This window comes from Ovis aries, chromosome 22 (assembly GCF_016772045.2).
Source record: "Ovis aries strain OAR_USU_Benz2616 breed Rambouillet chromosome 22, ARS-UI_Ramb_v3.0, whole genome shotgun sequence".
Taxonomy (NCBI): Eukaryota; Metazoa; Chordata; class Mammalia; order Artiodactyla; family Bovidae; genus Ovis; species Ovis aries.
The window spans coordinates 41,918,335-41,941,132 of record NC_056075.1 but is presented as its reverse complement, the minus strand read 5'-3'; the positions used below and the strand labels follow the sequence as shown (position 1 = coordinate 41,941,132).

Sequence of the window (22,798 nt, the reverse complement as noted above, 5' to 3'; positions counted from 1 at the left end):
GAAACCCATCAGGTCCCTGAGAGAGAGATGCTGATGCCCGGTCACTCCATGGCCTGAAAAGGGTGGCCTGGGTTTTGTCCAGGATAACTGAATATGAAACATCAAACTCAGACATCAGGCTTCACAATATAAAAAAGACTGAGGGGAATTTGCTCTTCCAACCTATAATCACCCCCCCTGCTCTGGGGGTCCAATACAGAAGGGGCTGCAGTGGATCCATGAAATCCAGGACCAATATCTACCAACGATGGAATCTGTGAAACCACCCATCTTCCATGACAGATCAGTGTGATTGGAGCCCAGTGCAAAGAAGAGCTCTTGTTGGGAGAAAATCAGTCACTAAAATGGAGGTCATGGAAACCAACCTGAGCAGATGACGCTGGCGTCCTCGCTGTGTCCGCAGTTGTGTGTGTTCCAGGGGTTGTGCGAGCAGCTCCACAGGTAGGTCTCATGCCCTGAGCAGCCCACGTCATCCAGGACAATGGGCCCTGAGCCCTGACCGAACCGGGCATCTCCTGGGGCTGAAATGGCCCAGCCACAGCCCAGCTGCCTGCAGACCACGTTGGCATCATTGGTGTCCCAGCTGTCATCACACACAGTGCCCCAGGAGCCTCGGTACAGGACCTCCACTCGGCCCTGACACCTGTCACTTCCATTCACCAGCCTCAGGGACAAACCCGATTCAGTTCCTGGAAGGAGACAGGAAAAGTCACCCTCCTGTTTCCCATGAAGGAAAAGGCACTGAGGACTGAGATTCAGAATTCTTCCAGGGAAAGGCTGCTGAGGTCTAGGTAGTGAGTGCATACGGACGTGACTGAGCGTGTGCATCACTCTTTAACTCCGATGGCTGTGTGATGGAATCCTGGACTGTGGACTGTGGACTCACTCTGCAGGTTCTCTGATGGGATCCCCACATTCAGCAATTCAGAGACTGAATCCTGTCTCAGGATGCGGGTGGGAGGAAGGGAAGCCCACAGCCTGAGTGGGCAACCTACTTCCCAGACCTCTGGGGTAGAATGAGCCTCTGCCACAGAAGACCACTGACACAGCTTCCCAGTTCCCACCAAGGGACCAAGTTGGCCATTCACCCTACGTGGCAACCCACTCCGTCAGCCCAGGGTTATTCGGAACACTTTTTCACTCAGTATGTATTCAGGTACTTTCACACACAAAGTATAGTTTGAATTTTTTTTTTTTTAAGCTTGAACCCTGAAACAACCTTGGAATTGTTGGATATCACTGGAGGACTTGGAGATGACTGGGGAGAAGGCACCTATTACCAGCAGGCTCTTCACAATCCCCGCAGGACTTTCTGCTCAACATCGAGAACAAGACTCTGTCCTCCTGTGGCAGGAGACTTGAGGCTGACACGTGCCCCCGGGCAGGAGGCAACCTGACACTGAAGCTCATAAACAAACCAGGCAGAGGTCAGAAAGTGCGTGGGGACATAGAGTATTGGAACTTCTGGATCCAGGTGTGCCTGACATTTACCCTAGGGCTCAATACCCTCGATATGTAGGCCGTGGCACCAGCCCCAATTAAGAGAGTGTGAGTGGCCATCCTAATACTTGCAAACAAAAGCATTCTGAGTAACATATGGCACAACTTATAGTAAAGCTTATCCATAACTCTGGCAAGCGAATGCAACCATCTCAGAGTAGATGAGGTGGTGACCTCATAACCTGCGACCACGAGGCAGGAACTGCACCCATGTCTGTGGACTGGAATGTGGCATGCTGGGAGTTTCAGTTCAGTTCAGTCGATCAGTCGTGTCTGACTCTTTGTGACCGCATGAATCCCAGAACGCCAGGCCTCCTGTCCATCACCATCTCCCGGAGTTCACTCAGACTCACGTCCATCGAGTCAAGATGCCATCCAGCCATCTCATCTTGGGTCATCCCCTTCTCCTCCTGCCCCCAACCCCTCCCAGCATCAGAGTCTTTTCCAGTGAGTCAACTCTTCACATGAGGTGGCCAAAGTACTGGAGCTTCATTCAGCTTTAGCATCATTCCTTCCAAAGAAATCCCGGGGCTGATCTCCTTCAGAATGGACTGGGTGGATCTCCTTGCAGTCCAAGGGACCCTCAAGAGTCTTATCCAACACCACAGTTCAAACGCATCAATTCTTCGGCCCTCAGCCTTCTTCACAGTCCAACTCTCACATCCATACATGACCACAGGAAAAACCATAGCCTTGACTAGACAGATCTTAGTCGGCAAAGTAATGTCTCTGCTTTTGAATATGCTATCTACGTTGGTCATAACTTTTCTTCTAAGGAGTAAGCGTCTTTTAATTTCATGGCTGCAGTCACCATCTGCAGTGATTTTGGAGCCCCCCAAAATAAAGTCTGCCACTGTTTCCACCGTTTCCCCATCTATTTCCCATGGAATGATGGGACTGGATGCCATGATCTTCGCTTTCTGAATGTTCAGCTTTAAGCCAACTTTTTCACTCTCCTCTTTCACTTTCATCAAGAGGCTTTTTAGTTCCTCTTCACTTTCTGCCATAAGGACGGTGTCATCTGAATATCTGAGGTTATTGATATTTCTCCCGGCAATCTTGATTTCAGCTTGTGTTTCTTCCAGTCCAGCGTTTCTCATGATGTACTCTTCATATAAGTTAAATAAGCAGGGTGACAATATACAGCCTTGACGTCCTCCTTTTCCTATTTGGGACCAGTCTGTTGTTCCATGTCCAGTTCTAACTGTTGCTTCCTGACCTGTATACAGATTTCTCAAGAGGCAGGTCAGGTGGTCTGGTATTCCCATCTCTTTCAGAATTTTCCACAGGTTATTGTGATCCACACAGTCAAAGGCTTTGGCATAGTCAATAAAGCAGAAATAGATGTTCCTCTGGAACTCTCTTGCTTTTTCCATGATCCAGCAGATGTTGGCAATTTGATCTCTGGTTCCTCTGCCTTTTCTAAAAGCAGCTTGAACATCTGGAAGTTCACAGTTCATGTATTGCTGAAGTCTGGCTTAGAGAATTTGGGGCATTACTTTACTAGCAAGTGAGATGCGTGCAATTGTGCGGTAGTTTGAGCATTCTTTGGCATTGCCTTTCTTTGGGATTAGAATGAAAACTGACCTTTTCCAGTCCTGTGGCCACTGCTGAGTTTTCCAAATTTGCTGGCATGTTGAGTGCAGCACTTTCATAGCATCATCTTTCAGGATTTGAAATAGCTCAACTGGAATGCCATCACCTCCACTAGCTCTGTTCGTAGTGATGCTTTCTAAGGCCCACTTGACTTCACATTCCAGGATGTCTGGCTCTAGATGAGAGATCACACCATCGTGATTATCTGAGTCATGAAGATCTTTTTTGTACAGTACTTCTGTGTATTCTTCCCACCTTTTCTTAGTATCTTCTGCTTCTGTTAGGTCCATACGATTTCTGTCCTTTATCGAGCCCATCTTTGCATGAAATATTTCTTGGTATCTCTAATTTTCTTGAAGAGATCTCTAGGCTTTCCCATTCTGTTGTTTTCCTCTATTTCTTTGCTTTGATTGCTGAAGAAGTCTTCCTATCTCTTCTTGCTATTCTTTGGGACTCTGCATTCAGATGCTTGTATCTTTTCTTTTCTCCTTTGCTTTTCACTTCTCTTCTTTTCACAGCTATTTGTAAGGCCTCCCCAGACAGCCATTTTGCTTTTTTGCATTTCTTTTCCATGGGGATGGTCTTGATCCCTGTCTCCTGTACAATGTCAGGAACCTCATTCCATAGTTCATCAGGCACTCTATCTATCAGATCTAGACCCTTAAATCTATTTCTCACTTCCACTGTATAATCATAAGGGATTTGATTTAGGTCATACCTGAATGGTCTAACGGTTTTCCCTACTTTCTTCAATTTAAGTCTGAATTTGGCAATAAGGAGTTCATGATCTGAGCCACAGTCAGCTCCCGGTCTTGTTTTTGTTGACTATATAGAGCTTCTCCATCTTTGGCTGCAAAGAATATAATCAATCTGATTTCGGTGTTGACCATCTGGTGATGTCCATGTGTAGAGTCTTCTCTTGCATTGTTGGAAGAGGTGTTTGCTATGACCAGTGCATTTTCTTGGCAAAACTCTATGAGTCTTTGCCCTGCTTCCTTCTGCATTCCAAGGCCAAATTTGCCTGTTACTCCAGGTGTTTCTTGACATCCTACTTTTGCATTCCAGTCCCCTATAATGAAAAGGACATCTTTTATGGGTGCTAGTTCTAAAAGGTCTTGTAGGTCTTCATAGAACCATTCAACTTCAGCTTCTTCAGCGTTACTGGTTGGGCCATAGGCTTGGATTACCATGATATTGAATGGTATTTTAGCAGGATCTGAATGACACTTACCATAGCCAGTTGGATTCCACCAATCTGCAGGGGAAACAGAGCAGGATTACAAAGAAGGTTGGGAGAATCAAGGTTGGTCTTTTCCTATGACCAGGAACAGGACAGTGGGATCTGAGGGCTCTACCGTCCAAGGAGAAGAAGCCTTTTCTGAGAGTTTGCTGTGAGCCCAGATCGTGCCATCAAAGGCACACACTCATCTAAGGAGGCAGCACAGCCCACAGAGCCATCAGCATGCCCTGCTGACTGGGTACTTCTTGGTAAGAGCATCGCCTAGACTCCATCTGGGGTGGAAGACAGGAAAAAGCTCTGTCCTCTCCATACACATAGCTCTTGGTCCAGAGAATATGTTCAAGCAGAAATGACCCCAGGACAGACCACCCTGTCACCCAAAGCTCTGGGGAGACTCTGTGTAGCCACGAAGTCCTGAAATCACTGAGCCAGTCCAGAGGATGCCTGTGTTACGGCTCATCCGGAACTGTCTTTGTGGTCCAGAGTGACCAGGGCAGGTACAGAGAGGTGGAAAACCTCCACAGTCGCCTCCAGGGGCTACTGGATGGGGGCTCTGGGGGTGACTGTGGGGAGGGACATACCGGAGTCAAGAGGCAGCAGGACTCACCTGGCACAAACGTGGACTGGGTCTGGGCAGCTGGGGGACAGAGAACGCAGGTCAGAAACAATGCACAGAAGGGGCTTCACGTGGGCAAAGGGGTGATGCTAAGTTGCAGAGCCGCTGAGGTGTCAGTCCATGCATCTGCTCTGCCAGGGATGGATGGGCCACCCTCTGTCATCCTCAACCCTCCCAAGAGGCTCCTCCTGAGAAGTTCCAACAGACCAGCATCTCTTATTTGCAATATTGAGGTAATTCACTCTATGTCTTGATGACACAGTAGATCCAGAGTCAATTGCCAGGCTCACAGCTTTTATGGATCCACTGAGGCAGTGAGACAGGGCTCCAGCTCCAGGTCAAGTCCCGTGTGTGATCTGTCAGATTCGACCTTAAGGGAGACAAGATGGTGCCTGGCAGGCCACACAGGGGCCACAGCCCTGCTCACAGCAGAACCATACTTTCCAGTTCTTAAGGTCCAGGACTCAGGAGGCAGAACAGAGGCCACCTGCAGCCCCAGCCCACGATCTCTGCTCAGAGACCTCCTGGCAGACCGGCTCTCTTTTGGCTCTGGTTTGCACTAGGGCATGGAGTGAAATGTCACTTTCCTTTTTTTTTTTTTTTCTTTCTTTTTCTTTTTTTGTTCTAATTCCCATCTACATACCCAGGGGCCAGACAAAAGCTAATATACTAAATAAGCAAAGCACTAGGAGGATTTCAAGGAAAAGGGAAATGTAGAGACTGCTTCTCGAGGGGATCAGAATGTAAGCATGAAACCACCTCCAGAGAAGCACACCCAGGTTATCGACACCCGCCTGATCAGATGACACTGGCGTCCTCGCTGTTTCCTCAGTTGTGTGTGTTCCAGGGGCTATGGGGGCAGTTCCACAGGTAGGTCTCATGCCCTGAACAGCCCACTTCGTCCAGGACAATGGGCCCTGAGCCCTGACCAAACCAGGCATCTCCTGGGGCTGAAATGGCCGATCCACAGCCCAGCTGCCTGCAGACCATGTTGGCGTCATTGGTGTCCCAGCTGTCATCACACACGGTACCCTAGGAGCCTCGGTACAGGACCTCCACCCGGCCCTGACACCTGTGTTCTCCGTTCACCAGCCTCAGGGCCAAACCCAATTCAATCCCTAGAGGGCAGCACAGGGAACCACTTCATGTTTCTCTTGAGGTCACAGGCCTAAGGCAGGTTCCAGATTCAGGGGACTTCTAATGGCTTTAGAGCAAAGTAGTCCATCCTAAAGGAAATCAACCCTGAATATTGACTGAAAGGACAAATGCTGAAGCTGCAACTCCCGTACTTTGGCCACCTAATGGAAAGAGCTGCCTCATTGAAAAAGACCCTGATGCTGGGAAAGATTGAGGAGGGGATGAGAAGGGGTCAACCGAGGATGAGATGGTTTGATGACATCACCAACTCAATGACCATGAGTTTGAGCAAGCTCTGGGAGATGGTGAAGGACAGGGAAGCCTGGCTTGCTGCTGTCCATTGGGCTGCAAAGAGTCAGACACAACAGAGTGACTAAACAGCAATAAGTGGCCACAGTTCCCTGGGCTGGGGGCCACCTTTGAATATGGCTGTGAGTTAACCTTCATCACAGGGAAATAAACAGAGACTGTCTTCCCCCAGCCCAGGCTGCCAGGACTTCAGGCTCTCCTGGATGTAACTCTCAGCTCTCTTACTGGAGGGGCCTCCAGGGTGGGTTACAGGACCTCTGCACCCCAGGCTAAAGGACCATGGTTCCTGTAGAGTGAACAAAAATCAATGAGGCCTCATATGGACTCAGGTAGAGCCCAGACAAGCTGGCCCCCTCAACAGATTTCAATTGCCTCTCCAGGCTCTGCAGCCAGTGACCTTGAATCCTAGCCTGACCCAAGGTCAGCATGCATTGGTGAGGATAACATGGTGGGCATGGAGCACGAGGAACAGGACTTCCTTAGAGACAGAAAACCAAGCTCCACTGGATCTCCTTAGAGATGTCTCTTCAGGTTGATCCCTCCCATATCTCAGAGTCAAGGTCCATGGAAAGACACCCATTCAGAGAGGCCTTGTTCAGAAGCCCTCCCCTTTGAGAGCTGAGCACCCCCATCCCTTGTGCCTTCTGCACCTCTTCTGGACCAGATATAGACCTCTGGGTGCGGCAGGGGAATCAGCCCACAAGGATCCCACATAACAAACATCACCTTCTGTTGCGCTCACTGTTGAGAGTTCCTACGTGGCAAATATAACTGCAGAGTGGAGAGAAGGAAGGGTCATTGGGTTGTGGCTCTCCTCCAGGGAGGACTGGCCCTCAAGCTTGGCTCAGAAATGGGGCTGGAGGCAAAGATACAGAAGCCCTGCCCACTGCCCCAAGGCTGTGTTCCTGCTGAAGCAGAAGGCAAATCTGTCTCTCTGCCAGCCCTCATTCAATGTTGGAGGCCATCAGGGACATTCTTGGTTCCTGTTACCACCTCAGCTCTCAAAGGGGAGGGCTTCTGAACAAGGCCTCTCTGAATGGGTGTCTCTTCCATGGACCTTGACTCTGAGATAGGGGAGGGATCAACCTGCAGAGACAGCTCTAAGGAGATCCAGTAGAGCTTGGTTTTCTGTCTCTAAGGAAGTCCTGTTCCTCATGCTCCATGCCCACCATGTTATCCTCACCAATTGTGGAAGCATAATCTCCATTCAAAAAAATCACCCCATCGATGAATGGCCCAAATCTATTCACAAGACCAGACTTGAAATGGGCTTCCCTGGTGGCTCAGCAGTAAAGAGTGTGCCTGCAATGCAGGAGACCTGGGTTTGATCCCTGGGTCACAAAGATTCCCTGGGGGAGGGCATGGCAACTCACTCCAGTATTCTTGCCTGGAGTATCCCATGGACAGAGGAGCCTGGCATGCTATAGTCCTTGGGGTCACAAAGAGTCGGATACAACTGAAGCAACCCAACACGCACGCAAACTTCAAATACCAGCTGCCTATTTCTATGGTGCAAACATACTCCAAGATGATGACATCTACTGTCACTGATATATTCCCAAGGGTGGCCCCAACTAGGAGGAAAAATGTTCCCAAGATGCATCTCCAAAGCCAAGATACCTGCTGCAACATGACTGCTTGGACAGAAATGCTCTCTTGGGGGACACATTCTCAGGTGATGACTGGATTTCACAGCCATATCCTATGCTTAGTGACATGTATGTACACACAGCAGCCCACACAGTAAACGCCAGAGGTTGCTCTGAGTGTGTGTGTGCTCAGTCGTGTCTGACTCTTTGCGACCCCATGGACTGTAGCCCACCAGGCTCCTCTGTCCATGGAATCTTCCAGGCAAGAATACTGGAGTGGGTCACCATTTCCTACTCCAGGGGATCTTCCCAACCTAGAGATCAAACCCGTGTCTCCTGCATTAGCAGACAGATTCTTTATCACTGTGCCACCTGGGAAGCAGGAATAGTCAATTGGATGGCCTGTAGGCTTTTCCCAAGGTGCGTTCTGGGGGTATTTTTAGCTCCAGCCACTGCCCCCTTCTGATCATTTCTGTGAATGGTCCCTGCAGAAATCCAGCTTTCACCTGTGCCTTTTTCCTGGAGGTCAATCACCAGAAACCTGCTCCTCAGGTCCCTCCCAGGCCATTCCTGGACCCTCAGGGCATGCTCTGAAAGGGCAGGGATTGGCCTCAACACAGCCAGGACCCAATAGCAGGGTCAGCTGCCCTAAGTGAGTGCATGAAAGATGCTAATGTACCAAAGTTGGCACAAAGGGTGTATATGCTCACTGGGGAGAAGGATGAGAGAGGATCCATTTAGAAAGAATCGTGGACAGAGCCAAAGGGACCTGTTCTGGGTTCGAATCCCTGCCCAGCCACTGGCCCACCACGTGACCTGAGACACAGAACTTGACAAGTTACCCAACGATGCCCTGGTTCCCCCATCTGCACCAAGTTAATTATCTTGCTCACCTCAAAGTGCTGTTGGGAAGATTTCATGGCAGTAGCACTTTCTGTGTGCACTAGTTTGCTGGGAGCCAGCACCAGGAGTCCCGCCCGTGGCATAGGTCATGAGGTTAAGGGGTCCGACAGGCAAAGGCAAGTCAGGCCTTAAGGGAGCCTCGCTGAATTTTCTCAAGCATCTACCCCCAAAACCAGAGTCTGCCTGCCTTACTGCATTATGCTTTCCACCTATTCTTCTGACATTACAGGGGGGCTGTCCCCCACCACCTTCCTCTAAAAGGAATTAACTTAGAGCTCCAGTCAATAAGTCTCCTGCATATAAAAAGAATGCCTCGGCTTAAACCCCTCTGATAGCTTTCTAACTTACCTGACTGGTCTGTCTGGATTTTTACAACTATACATGCGATTGCTTACGGCCCCCCAACCGCAAGAGGCATGAAGCTTAAAGCATCTTAAAGATATAGAGCCTTTTCTAAAAAGCTAAAAATTATATTGGTGATGGGTTTCACTGTTGAGTCAATGACTGCTGCCAGGCCTTCATATTCTTTATCTTTTAGGCACCTGAAGGATATTAATCAATGTAATTGGGATATAGAAAAAGGAATATAGTAGTTTTTGATGTTAGCAACACTAGACTTTTGACTTAATTAATTTTCTCTTTGTTATAAATCACTGTACTCCTGTTTCTTTGTTATAAATTGTTGTGTTCTTGCTATGTAAGAATGTAACCTTAATTAGTGCTTTCTGAGAGTGGTACCAGATTTTGGAAAAAAACAACACTATTAAGGCAAATGAGTTTTCTGGTTGACAGACCCTTATCAGAAAAGGGCCCTAAAATGCTAATAGGCCTTTTGGCCAGAAGACGATGTAAATCACCTAAGACTTGTGTATACAGCTAGGTATGCAGAGAGAAAGCCTGGTCTTGATAAGAGTCAGGGCTGCTGACGCTGCATAACTTTCTATTGTCCATTGATCTCTATGTACAACCAAAAGTATAAAAAACTTTCCTGAACAATAAAGGATGGGCCAGTCACTGGAAAGACTGGTTTCCCCTGTGTGGTCTTTCTCCTTCTCTTCTTTTCTGGCTGAATTCCCATCTAGGGCGTGGAGGCTCACCATGTATACTTACTTGCCCTGGCTTCTAAGACCCACGCGAGAGGGAGCCCAAGGTGGGGCACCCTCCGCTATTCAAGCGGGCTCCAGTGGCCTATGTAGGTGGCGCAAGTTTCTTGTCTTGAGACTTTATTAGCTTTCCACGTAAACCAAGTTATTCACCATATTTTCTACACTAATTTTCCTACTATACTTTCTTTCCTAATCTTATATTTCTAATTAAGTAGTCCTTTCCCAGACACTGACTCCATCTCTGCTTCAAATTACCCTGGATCCACCGGGGCTGGACCCCGGCACTAGTTGAGCACTTATTCTGTGCCAGCCAGTCTTTCAAATGCTTTTTAAAAATATATATCTTAACTCATTCTTTGTAAGAAAATAATTTTGTGCAGGGTACAAAGCAAGTCCTTGGGAGATGTTAACTGTGCTTGATAGAACTGGCATTCATGGCAAGAAGAGGCACTGATTCTACCCCCCTCCCACAACCTCCTGACTCCAAGGTGAAGCTAATCTCATGCAATGAATAACTGACAGGTAGAGAGAAGAAGCAATGGCACCCCACTCCAGTACTCTTGCCTGGAAAATCCCATGGACAGAGGAGCCTGGTGGGCTGCAGTCCATGGGGTCGCTAAGAGTCCAACACAACTGAGCAACTTCACTTTCACTTTTCACTTTCATGCATTGGAGAAGGAAATGGCAACCCACTCTAGTGTTCTTGCCTGGAGAATCCCAGGGACAGGGGAGCCAGGTGAGCTACCATCTATCAGGTCACACAGGGTCGGATACGACTGAAGTGACTTAGCAGCAGCAGCAGAGAGAAGAAAGCTAAGTGCCGAAGAATTGATGCTTTTGAACTGTGGTGTTGGAGAAGACTCTTGAGAGCCCCTTGAACTGCAAGGAGATCCAACCAGTCCATCCTAAAGAAAATCAGTCCTGAATATTCATTGGAAGAACTGATGCTGAAGCTGAAACTCCAATACTTTGGCCACCTGAGGCAGAGAGCTGACTCATTTGAAAAGACCCTGATTCTGGGAAAGATAGAAGGCAGGAGGAGAAGGGGACAACAGAGGATAAGACAATTGGATGGCATCACCAACTCATGGACATGAGTTTGAGTAAACTCTGGGAGTTGGTGATGGACAGGGAGGCCTGGCGTGCTGCAGTCCATGGGGTTGCAAAGCGTCGGACACAACTAAGTGACTGACTGACTGACTGAAAGAGATGAAGGGAAAAGAAGGACACAGGGGACTTGTTGGGTGTGTGTCTAGGACACACCAAGGGTCTTGGCACCCCTGGACTCCTCCTGCTCCATCCTTGCATTTAAAGGGCAGGCCCTTGTCCTGTGGCCAAGGCTGCACTCAACCTCAGTTCACCACATCCCTGGCTGACCCAGCCAGCGAGCAAAGCCCCGGGGAAGGCAAGTAAAGAAAAAATGTTTTACCATCATTTATAGTCTGGAAATTCTCCTGATATAGAAAGAAATACAGATTCATCTTAGTCGGTTCTGCTGCTTGTAAATGACACACGGTCGCAGCAAAGGGCTTGAGGTTCACCTTACAATCACGCCAGGGGGCGCTGTGATTCAGTCTTGGGCTTGTGAGCCTGCAGCATTCTTGCTAAAAGCGTTTGGGGTTTTGTAATAGAACTTCAAAACAAATGGGTTGGCTATGGGGCGTTCAGTAGTTTTAGACATAATAAAGTACATATCTGTTTACCAGGCCCCCTAACACTAGTCAACAGTCCCATGCGATCTATGCTCAGAAATCACCCAGCTTATTTCATTCTCTTGAATACTATCTTTTCTGCTGAGCAGACTGCATCGATCTCCAAGTCTGAGGATTTTGTGGATGGGAACCTTGTCTGAGCCCTCTCCATGGACTAAGCGGAGGATGTCCAGCCTAAGGGGATAGTAATGGCAACCCATTCCAGTGTTCTTGCCTGGAGACACCCGGGGATGGGGGGGCCTGTTGGGCTGCCATCTATGGGGTCGCACAGAGTCGGACATGACTGAAGTGACTTAGAGAGGGACAGGATGGGACAAAATGGAGGCTGTGCCAGACTGCTCGTTGTTTGGTGTAACAATTCAAGACATGACCAAGGATTAGCATCCCGGAAATGTGCTCATGGATCCTCTTCTGGATTCGCCTCCATCGTCTCCATGCAGATTTAGACAAAGACTTAGAAGGCAAACAAGAACTGCGTTTGAGTGGCAGCCACCCACCTGCCTGCTCTTCACTCGTTTGCCCCCAAAACAAATGCTGTTCTACTGCCAATGGCAGCTGACACTTCTGAACTCCATTGATCAGAAGTCCTTTTTTTCCCCTAGAGCTTCAGAAAATACGTCAAAGGCACAGTTTGGGAAATGGAACTTAGAGATAAGCCCCATCAGGGCACTATGATGCTTAGATAAAATATTAGGGTGGGGGTGAGGGTAGGGTGACTAAGTCAGCCTAAGTCTATATCTGTTCCCTCGAGTTCCTGGCATCAGTGCCAGGAATAACAGAAAAATGCTCTTCCTTCCTCCTCTGTCTGGCCAACTCTTACACCAGCCCTATACCTCTGTTTACCTGTGACTTCCACAGGGTGGCTTTCTCTGATGGCTTGAGCACATGTCTCTTGCCAAGGATATCTCTCCTGGGACCCATCATAGCTGTACTTGTAACTGTGTGTTCAGAGATTACTGTATATCTTTCCATAAAACCCTAAGTCGCTACAGGGGCCTGTCCTGTTTAGAAGGATCCTGGTAGGACTAGCTCTTGACGGATGAGGTGGCATAGATGTTGAGCCCATTGTGAAAGATGTGTGGAAGTTCAGTGTTAGCAACTCTCTTATGGAAAAGTCTTTTACATCAACAAGCCAGACTTATGATGTAGCCAATAACCATTTGGGAAAATGTTTAAAAGCCGCATTCACTTGACATTAAGTAAAACGTAGACATTAAGAAAAAATAAGTTTAAAAAGGTAGCACTTGAAATATATGCTTAGATCTTCTGTCACTTGCTTTGGAAATTCTTAGTCAAATCTTGTAAGCACATTGCAAACATGAAAGCTTAATTCAGTCCTGGGCCATGTAGCATGCTTGCTCAAAATGGGGTCTGCAGACCATCTTTATTTTCAGTTACATAAAAATTCAGATTCCTAAGTCCCACCCCAGACCACCCAAATCCAAGTGTCTGGGGTGGGGAGGTGAATTCTAAGGACCTGCATTCAACCAAATACCCTAGTTGATTCTCATGTGCACTGAAGTTTGAGGCAAAGGCAAAACAAAATCAAAGAAAAAACTAACTGTATAACCACAGTCCATTTGTGCTGTAGCTGAAAGAAGTTTCTATTGCCTTTGTATTTCCATAAAGGACACAAATCACATTATTACCCAACCCTCATACCATTCACTAAATTCCAGAGAGGCTGTGTTTATTCTTCAGATATAAATAGCTGTATAGAATGATAAACTTTAAACCAAATACACCATACCGTTTCAAAACACTAACCATGTGTTGTGGGAGGATCTGACTCAGAAACTATAGAAGAATAAAAGAAAAATCAGACATGTGCATGTTTCATGCATAAGGACCCTAACCAAGAAATCCACCTTTGAGCCATTGCTTTTCTTATAGTTGGCTCTGAATTAAAGATCTCGTGCAATGAGAGATCTAAGCTTGCTTCCAAAATGCCTGCAGGGTGAAAGTCCACAAAGACTTTTTTTGTTGTTGTTGTTGTTGTTTTAAAAAAGGAAGTCTGCACTTATGCCATCTCTTCTTCCTTGCACACACCCAAGGAGGCCCATTTTTAAAAGCTTAATCATGGCAGATGATTTTGAACATTTTCTAGCCTGAGAACCTGCGGTCATGCTCCAGAGTTTTACATCATACTCAAGGATTTTACAAGTGTCTTCTCAGCTTATCCTCATATAACCCCATATAGGGAAGCTGGCTTGAGTAGGTGACCCAGATCAACTGACCAGTAAGTGACAGCCGGACCTATACTCAGATGGTTGCTCTTAACCATTTCACTGTTCTACCTTCCAGTGCATATATATTTACCATCTGTATTATTTGGATTTGGCTCAAATCATAGTCTGTGCTTTTGCACAAGCAGGTATGCTCATGCACACACAGGACTGCCATAAAAGAGGAATTAGGGCGCATAGCAGTTAGCATTTGAAGCACTGACTGAGGCCAGGGTGCTCCTTATTTCCCCAAGACTTGTTAGCAGTTCTAGAGAAGAAGAGGAATGTGATTCTCACCCAAGAGGCTCAGCTAGACATGCTGACCCCCCACTGCCCCCGCCGCCCACTCCCCCTGCCGCCCTGCTGGACACCCAGTGGGGCCGCCTGGGGGCCAGAGACCTTAGGGAAGGAGTGTGACTGGACAGACACTGGTATGGAGCCTCGGGGCCGAGCTCATGGTCAGTATGGAACCTCACAAGGAAGGAGCTAAGGGTCTAGGTGGACCCCATCAGAGGAAACACTTCCTGTCCCACATCTAAAACCCAGCAGAATTCTCTGTGGCAGTCCCTCCTGAGCCCTTGGGGGTGGCCTTGGGCACCACAGTCGCCCCGCCTACCTGGAGTTCAGATGGACTTACCAGAGCTGAGTAACTCCCAGAAAGGAGTGTCTGTGGTGCCTTCCGTTGTTGATGTTGCTGGAAATACAAAGAAAAACAGCCAGATGAGAGCTCTTCCAAAAACAAGTGTTAAAGCCAGACCCACACTCCCTCCCATCAGCTAATTCGAGCAGCAGAGGGAGTTGCATTGCTCTTTGCTTCGGAGGGTAGCTGGACCCATCATTCATTAATTCATTGATTCACTCAGGGAATATGGACCTGTCTCTGACCACACGAGGGGCACAGAGGAGAGGAAGATGTAGGTAAGATGTAGTCCTCGGGAGCCCAGAGGCCAATGGCAGCCAGACTTCGTGCGCATGCTCAGTCGCTCTGCTGCTGCTGCTGCTGCTGCTGCTAAGTCGCTTCAGTCGTGTCCGACTCTGTGCGACCCCATAGACGGCAGCCCACCAGGCTCCCCCGTCCCTGGGATTCTCCAGGCAAGAACATTGGAGTGGGTTGCCATTTCCTTCTCCAATGCATGCAAGTGAAAAGTGAAAGTGAAGTCACTCAGTCGTGTCCGACCCTCAGCGACCCCATGGACTGCAGCCTACCAGGCTCCTCCGTCCATGAGATTTCCCAGGAAAGAATCTTGGAGTGGGTTGCCATGCCCTCCTCCAGGGGATCTTCCCCACCCAGGGACTGCATCCGTGTCTCCTGCATCTCCTGCATACGTAGACAGGTTCTTTACCACCGAGCCACCTGGGAAGCCCCTGGCAGCCAGACTTGCTAACCAGTAATTCTCCATTTTGGCCAATGAGGAACACAGTGGAGGGGAAATGGAAATCTCAAAAGAAGTAATTCCTGAGCTTAGAAGAAGGGCAGGAGGAATCCAGAGAGGACAGGATCTTTCAACAAGGCTTAGAAGAAGGCATAGATATATGTCAAGAAAGAACAGGGTGAAAGGTGTTGAGTTGCCAGATGAAACTCAGACTGCCCAGTAAAATTTGAATTTCAGATAAACAATGAATTCTTCTTTAATGTAAGTATGTTCAAAATAGTACATGGAATATATGTATACTTAAAACTTTTATCTGACATTTGACTTTAACTGGATGTGTTATATTTTTATTTACAATATCTAGCTACTCTCCAGTATTCTTGCCAGGGAAATCCCATGGGCAGAGGAGCCTGGCGGGCTGTGGTCCATGGGAGATCCCGAAGAGTCAGACATAACTGAAGTGACTTAGCACTCACTAGACGGAAGGCATTCCAGCAGGGGCAGTAGACAAAAAGTTGTCTTAACTGTCCTTTAGGTAACTAACCCCGAGCCAGATCCACTGAGCTCTCCATCCTTCCTTTAAACCTACTGACCACTAGCGCTGGTGGGCTAATTTCTAGTACACTTAGCAACTTGCATTCCAACCGAGTTGTGTGATCAGTGAATGACAGATATGAGTCCTGAACCTGTTTATGTTGATTGTACTTGACACTAAAATAAATATTAAGTAAATCGATCAAATATGGTACAAATAGAAAGATGTCTTTCAAAAAATAAGGCTGAATGCTTTGGAAATAAAATTAAGGTGCTAAAAAGAAATTGAGTGGGTTAGGCAGCAAAAGGGAGATATATATTTAAAGCAATTGAACTTATACCCTCTTTGTTCATTCAGTCACTCAGTCATATCCCACACTTTTGTGACCTCATGGACTGTACCTCGCCAAGCTCCTGTGCCCGTGGGATTTCCCAGGCAAGAATACTGGAGTGGGTTGCTATTTCCTACTCCAGGGGATCTTGCTGAGCCAGGGATGGAACTCTCATCTCCTATGCTGCCAGGCAGATTCTCTACCACTGAGCCACCTAGGAGGCTGCTTTGCAAAGGTCTTTCATTTCACACTCTGAAGAGACTAAGTTATAGATATGCCAAATGGGAGCAATTTATACAAGAAAGGTGCTGCAGAACTGCTGAAGACCTCTGCTGAGAGAGAAGCCTACAGCAACAGATTGGCGAGTCAAAGTGTGTTTATATGTTTTAAGATAAAAGGAAACATTTTAAATGTGTATCTATCATATTTTGTGATTTTAAACAATATTTTTGCAGGAAAAAAACAACTGCCTGACCCAGTCACATTAGAAAAGGGTTCTTTTAAAACAATGGTTCTTAAAATGGTTCCATGCATCTTCAGCACCAACCAGCACCTGGGAATTTGTTTTAAAAAAAAAAGCAAATTCTTCGGCCTCCCCAGACTTAAGAATTTACCCTTGATGTGATGTCAAACAATATGTATCCATTCCAGGTGATTCTGACACATGTTAAGGTTTGAAAACCACTGTCTATGGCCTGCAGCGAAAGTGTTTTGACAGAGTGGTAGGGAATGATGTATTCAACAATCACGCTGCTTGCAGAAAGTGAAGAGGAGCAATGGGCTGTTGATGAGGGTGAAAGAGAAGAGTAAAACAGCTGGCTTGAAAAACTCTGCATTAAAAAAACTAAGATCAAGGCATCCAGTCCCATCACTTCATGGCAAATAGAAGGGGCAAAAGTGGAAGCAGAGACAGATTTTATTTTCCTGGGCTCCAAAATCACTGCAGATGGTGACTGCAGCCGTGAAACTGAAAGGCATTTGCTCCTTGGAAGGAAAGGCAAACCTGGGCAGCAGGTTAAAAAGCAGTGACATCACTTTGCAGACAAAGGTCTGTAGAGTCAAAGCTATGGTTTCTCCAGTAGTTGTGTACAGATGTGACAGTTGAATCATAAAGAAGACTGAGCGAAGAACTGATGCTTTTGAATTGTGGTGCTGGAGAAGACTCCTGAGAATCCCTTGGACTCCAAGGAGATCAAACCAGTCAATCCTAAAGGAGATCAGCCCTGAATATTCATTTGTAGGACTGATGCTCCAATATTTTGGTCACCTGATACAAAGAGCTGACTATTGGAAAAGACCCTGGTGCTGGGAAAGGTTGAAGGCGGGAGGAGAAGGGGCAGCAGAGGATGAGATGGTTAGATGGCATCCCTGATTCAATAGGCATGAATTTGAGACAACTCTGGGAGATAGTGGAGGACTGAGGAGCCTGGTGCACTGCAGTCCAAGGGGTGGCAAAGAGTTGGACATAACTTAGCGGCTGAAAACAAACAACAGCTGGATGCCTGACTCCAGCAGGCGGGGGGAATGTTGAGATGACACAGTGCTGCCTCTGGAAATTGGCTCTAGTGGACGAAACTTAGAGACAAACAGTTAGAGGACAGGGAACTGAGAGCTCTGATTGCGGGACGTCAGGAGTCCAGAAGGAGAGCTCCCGGAATGGAACCAGGACTTCTGAACAGACAGCACCAGGCAGAGAGGAAGGAGTGGATGAAAACAGGCTCCAAGGAAGTAAAGCCCTATAAATAAACTTTCTTGAGGAGCAACCCATAAGAATGAAACCGCCAACTCTATGTAAAGCCTCTTGGCTGTCAACTCAGATGAAAAGATGAATCGGGTTTCCGGATGGAAGGACTGAATATAGGACTATCAGTGGTTCTAAACTAATGCATAGGTTTAATATAATTTCCATCAAAAAGTTGCTCTTGGATTGGTCTTTAAAAACAATTTTGAAGTTTATCAAGAAAAATAAATAGACTGGAAATGACTGATAAGTTCTTGAAAAGAAAAAAAATACTGATGTGGAGGGGAAAGGGACAATGTGGCTTTGGGACTGGGGGTCTTACCCACCTATGAACCTGGGAGACAGGTGCCTTGAGTTCAAATTCTAGCTCTCCTATTTATTTGGTCTCTAAACTTGGGCAAGCCATTTATTCTCACTCAGTCCTAGTTTCTTCATCTGTAAAAAGATAGTTATACTAACCTACTTCACAAGGTTATTGTGAAGACAAAGGTAGAAAAATATATCAGGTGCTTAATTAATATAGTGTTTGCCATGTTGTCAGCATTCAAAAAATTATGATTAGGTCCAAAATATTCAAAATAAAGCTATAAAAATTAAAGCAAAGTTTAAAATTTAAATTATTTTAGAATCACTTTAGATATTTACTTCACACCAGAAGGAAAATAATTTTCAAAACCAAAGAACAGGATTTTATTAAACAAATGAAAACAAGAAACTAATTAAATGTTTATTTGATTTTTGTGAAATTTCTAGATTTTAAATCAACAGGAAATTACAAAGAAAAATAGCAATAAATTTAATTATGTTAAAATATTTGTGCAGAAGGAAATCAAAATTTAAAGGCAAATAACAAATTGGGACAATATTTGTCATCAATATAATGGACAAAGTGGAGAGAGTTTGTTCAATATAATAGACAAACAGAGAGAGTTTCTATAAACCAACAAAGATGATACTAACTTTCACACACAAAAAAAACAGAGATAAAAACAGACAGTTCGAGTAAAGGAAATTAAATGGCTTAAAAATTTTCACCTTCACTATAAAGCAAAGAAATGCAAAGTAAAATAACTGTACATCAATTTTTAACCAACAATTCAGCCAAGAGTTTTGAATGGTAATATTCAGATTCAGCAAAGTTGTAGAAGATTCCATTCTCCTTTTTTACTATTGGAGAAAGACTTGGTAGATTGCTAGAAAATAATGTACCAATATGCTTTAAAAGTCTTAAAACGATCAACTCTTTGACTCAGTAATTCCATGTCTAAGAATCTAACCAAAGGAAATCATAATTTACTTAATATGGACAAAGATGCATGAACAAACATGATCTTCACAGTATTATCCATTATAATTACAGAAAGAATCTGAAAAGGGATGATAGAAATAGGGAGAGGTTGAGAAAAGGGTACAAACTTTCAGCCAGATGATGAATAAGATCTTAGGATCTAATGTAAAACATGGGGCCTATAGTTGATAAAACTGCATCTCTTATACAACTGAAATTTGCTAAGGGTGTAGAACTTAAATGTTCTCACCAAAATAAAAATAGATATGTGAGGTGATGGATATGTTCTCAGCTAGATGAGGGAGAATCTTTCCACCATGCATACGCATATCAAATCACCACAAGGTGCTCTTTAAATATCCTGTAAATTTCTTGGCCAATCATACCTCAATAAAGCAAAAATTTTTTAAAAAGAATAAAACCTGAAAAAAAAAACTTCAATTTCCCAAAATCATGACTGCATGTTAAAGTGTTCAGAATATAAGCTATAGGAAAACTGTATGCTAAATGCTATCCTTTAGGGGCTTCCCTGCCTGTCAAGTGGTTAAGACTCTGAGCCTCCACTGCAGGGGACATGGATTTGATTCCTGGTCAGGGAACTAAGATTTGGCATGCCATTCGGAGAGGGTGGGGGCATGGAGGGCGGGAATGATATCACCTCCATACACATGTAATTGGAAAGAAATACGTATTTTAATAAAGCCAATCTCAGGTGATAGGATGAGTGTGTTTTCACCTTTGCTCTGTATTTCTCTAGTTCCTATACTCTCCACCCTAACTGTGCATTAAAAGCTGTGGTTTGAGGCTGAATGCGGGAGATGTGGTGGCAGGTAATACAGGAGGCAGATTCTTTTAGGTTCGGAAGGAAGTGGGGTCGTAGGCTAAATGAAAAGAACAAGGATGGAAGAAAAAGAAGATAAGGAAAAAATGAAGCTAAGGATAAAGCAGAGAGGGAGGAAGAGGAAAGAAAGAGAAGAAGGGGAGAGGAGGGGACATGTAGGGAGGCAGATGAGATACTCTTATCTCTTGGCAATTACAGCATTCCCAGCATTGAGCTAACTGTGCTACCTGCAGTATCTCATTTTATCCTCAGGATATCCTTTATCAGATTATTACAGTGTCAGATTATTACGCAGTCTATCTTATGGAAGTGAAACCCAAGGCTTAGGGACGTAAAACAGCTTGTCACACAGCGCTGACAGTGAAACTGATGCCGGAAGTCAAGGGCACTGACCCCAGAGTAAATGTGCTCATAGCTCAGCTCCACCCCTTCCCAAAATTCAAGTGCAAACGAGATTCCATTTCAACTTGTAAGAAAGCAAAGCATTCTGAAATAATAATCTTTAGTGACGGAGGGTTTGTGGTCAGCGTTGCCCCTGACAGCACTGGGGCTGGTAGAGTTTGGGGTGGTACCAGCATGGGAGGATACAACTGCAGTCATCAGGCAGCAAATGGGCCATTTCTAGGGAGGAATTTGAGGCACAGTGAGGGTGTGTCTTCTAATTATTACCTCCCAGCAATGGACAGGTATTTGGGATTCACTGTCAGGTTGCCTATCTCAGGACAAGGGAATCTGGTCACTGTAGTCCTATTTCCCTTCCAACCCAGCTTTGGGGACTCAAAGAATAGCTAGTCCACCCTCCGTCCCTGCCCTCCCCTCCTCAAGAGCCCAGCTCATACACTGCACTCCATGCTCAGTAGTCACGAGTATCCGCTGGGAAGCAACATTCCTGGCTCTCCTGTGAATGACCCCGTTATCTACCTGGTGATGCTCTGTCTCCACCACCTCCATGCCACAACACTGCACTGGGTTTAGGGCAGCCAAGAGTGGAGAAGAGACTTGTAGGATACTGTATGGTATCACTTACGTGCAGTTTTAAAACAACACAAATGAATACGCATGCCAAAGAGAAACCAGCAGATTTAGGGGTTTCACTGGCGGCTCACTGATAAAGAATCTGCCTGCCAGTGCAGGAGATGTGGGTTCGATCCTAGGTCAGGACGATCCTCTGGAGGAGGAAATGGCAACCCACTCCAGCATTCTTGCCTGGAGATTCCGACAGACAGGGGAGCCTGGCAGGCTGCAGCCCGTAGGGTCGCAAAGAGTCGGACACGACTTAGCAGCTATGCAGATTGCTCCTGATATGGGGTCTTGTTTAGTTACTAAGTCATGTCTGACTCTTTTTGCCACCCCATTGGACTGTAGCCTGCCGGGCTCCTCTGTCCATGGGATTTCCCAGGCAAGAATGCTGGAGAGGGTAGCCATTTCCTACTCCAGGAGCTCTTTCCGAACCAAGGATTGAACCCACGTTTCCTGCATCGGCAGGCGGATTCTTTACCACTGAGCCACCTGGGAAGCCCCAGTATGGTGTCTGGCTCTCTTTAAATGATACATAAGGATGAGAAATACTTTTCAGGACCTGGCCCAGGGCACAGAGAGAAGGTCTCAGGAAGGGTCCTCCTGCCCCTCCATTAAGGCCAGCAGGAGCCTCTTCGAGGCTCCAAGGGATGCACGCTATTGTGCTAAGTGAGCCAGACATGGTCCTTGCCCTCCAGGGACTCCCTGCATAGCAGGATCTCTAGAAAAATCCATAGAGTTAAGATGCTATCGGAGAATAAGAGTGGCAAGCATAGGATGACACGTGGCGTGTGTGTGTGTGTGTGTGTGTGTGTGTGTGTGTGTGTGTGTGTGTTGAGCGTACATGTCAGGGTTCCTGGATGGGACAATGCCTGTGGTATTTAAAAAAGAGCAGCTAGATTTAGCCAGAGGTGAGGCGGTGGGGAGGGGAAGAATAAGACTGTGTTCCAGGTGGAGGCAGCTGCATGAGAGACACCATGGCCAGAGGCAGCTCCTGAGGGTTAAGGCGGCCAGGACAGATGTGCTCTGCACTGTAAGACATCCTGCTGGAAAGCATCCTGCTGGAAAGGGGCAGAACAAATAAAATTATGGGGTGGAAAACAGCAGGGGACAGGTTGGAACTGAAACCCTGGTGGGGGTTGTCAAGCCAGCTATGGAGAGACCTGAGGCTGGAAACGAGGGTCCTGGGTGCCTGGCTGAGACTCAGGCTCTGGGCGTGGCCTTGGACTTCCTCTTCATTCTGGAACACTCCACACCTAGATTGGACTGAGTGACCTAACACCCAGGGGGTAGCTTGCACCGTAAAGACAAGTTGCAGCAAAGAGAGCTGATGAGGGAATAATTAGACATCTGCGGGACCTATTTAAAGGATAACAGAAGGGCCTACCCCAGCCCAATGTCAGCCACTTAAGGACATCTCACAATTTCCTCCTTCTTTTTAATGTGTTAATTATTGCCCAGATCCCCAATAAACTGTGAAAAGGGGAAGTACAAGCATTAAAACTTTTCCAGGAATTAATTTGTAAGCAATTATTACTTTCTCATTTTGACCTTGAAGAAATGAGACCAAGGGAAGTTGAGTTTAAAAAAAAAAAAGATTATTTCAGAATAACTTTCCGGAAAAGTTGCAGAAAATACACAGTTTCCATATCCTCTTACCCAATTTTCCTTCATGATAACATCTCATATGACCAAGTTACATTTGTCACGATTACCAAACTGACGAGGGTACACTCCTA

General features: G+C 46.3%; 1 protein-coding gene across 50 annotated transcripts in view; it reads right to left on the bottom strand.

The window, feature by feature from the left end:
* Window positions 1–22,798, bottom strand: part of DMBT1 (deleted in malignant brain tumors 1) — an 84,090-nt gene that overhangs the window by 58,832 nt on the left and 2,460 nt on the right. For 49 of the 50 annotated variants that reach the window (XM_042238760.1, XM_060404793.1, XM_042238786.1 and 46 more), the window contains exons 2-5: window positions 14,571–14,627; window positions 4,944–4,973; window positions 4,328–4,351; window positions 366–689 (exon numbers count right to left, since the gene is read on the bottom strand). In XM_042238760.1, the coding sequence (XP_042094694.1) occupies window positions 366–689; window positions 4,328–4,351; window positions 4,944–4,973; window positions 14,571–14,627 (435 nt within the window). The remainder of the gene's footprint in view (window positions 1–365; window positions 690–4,327; window positions 4,352–4,943; window positions 4,974–14,570; window positions 14,628–22,798) is intronic. The other variant, XM_060404778.1, reaches the window with a different exon arrangement.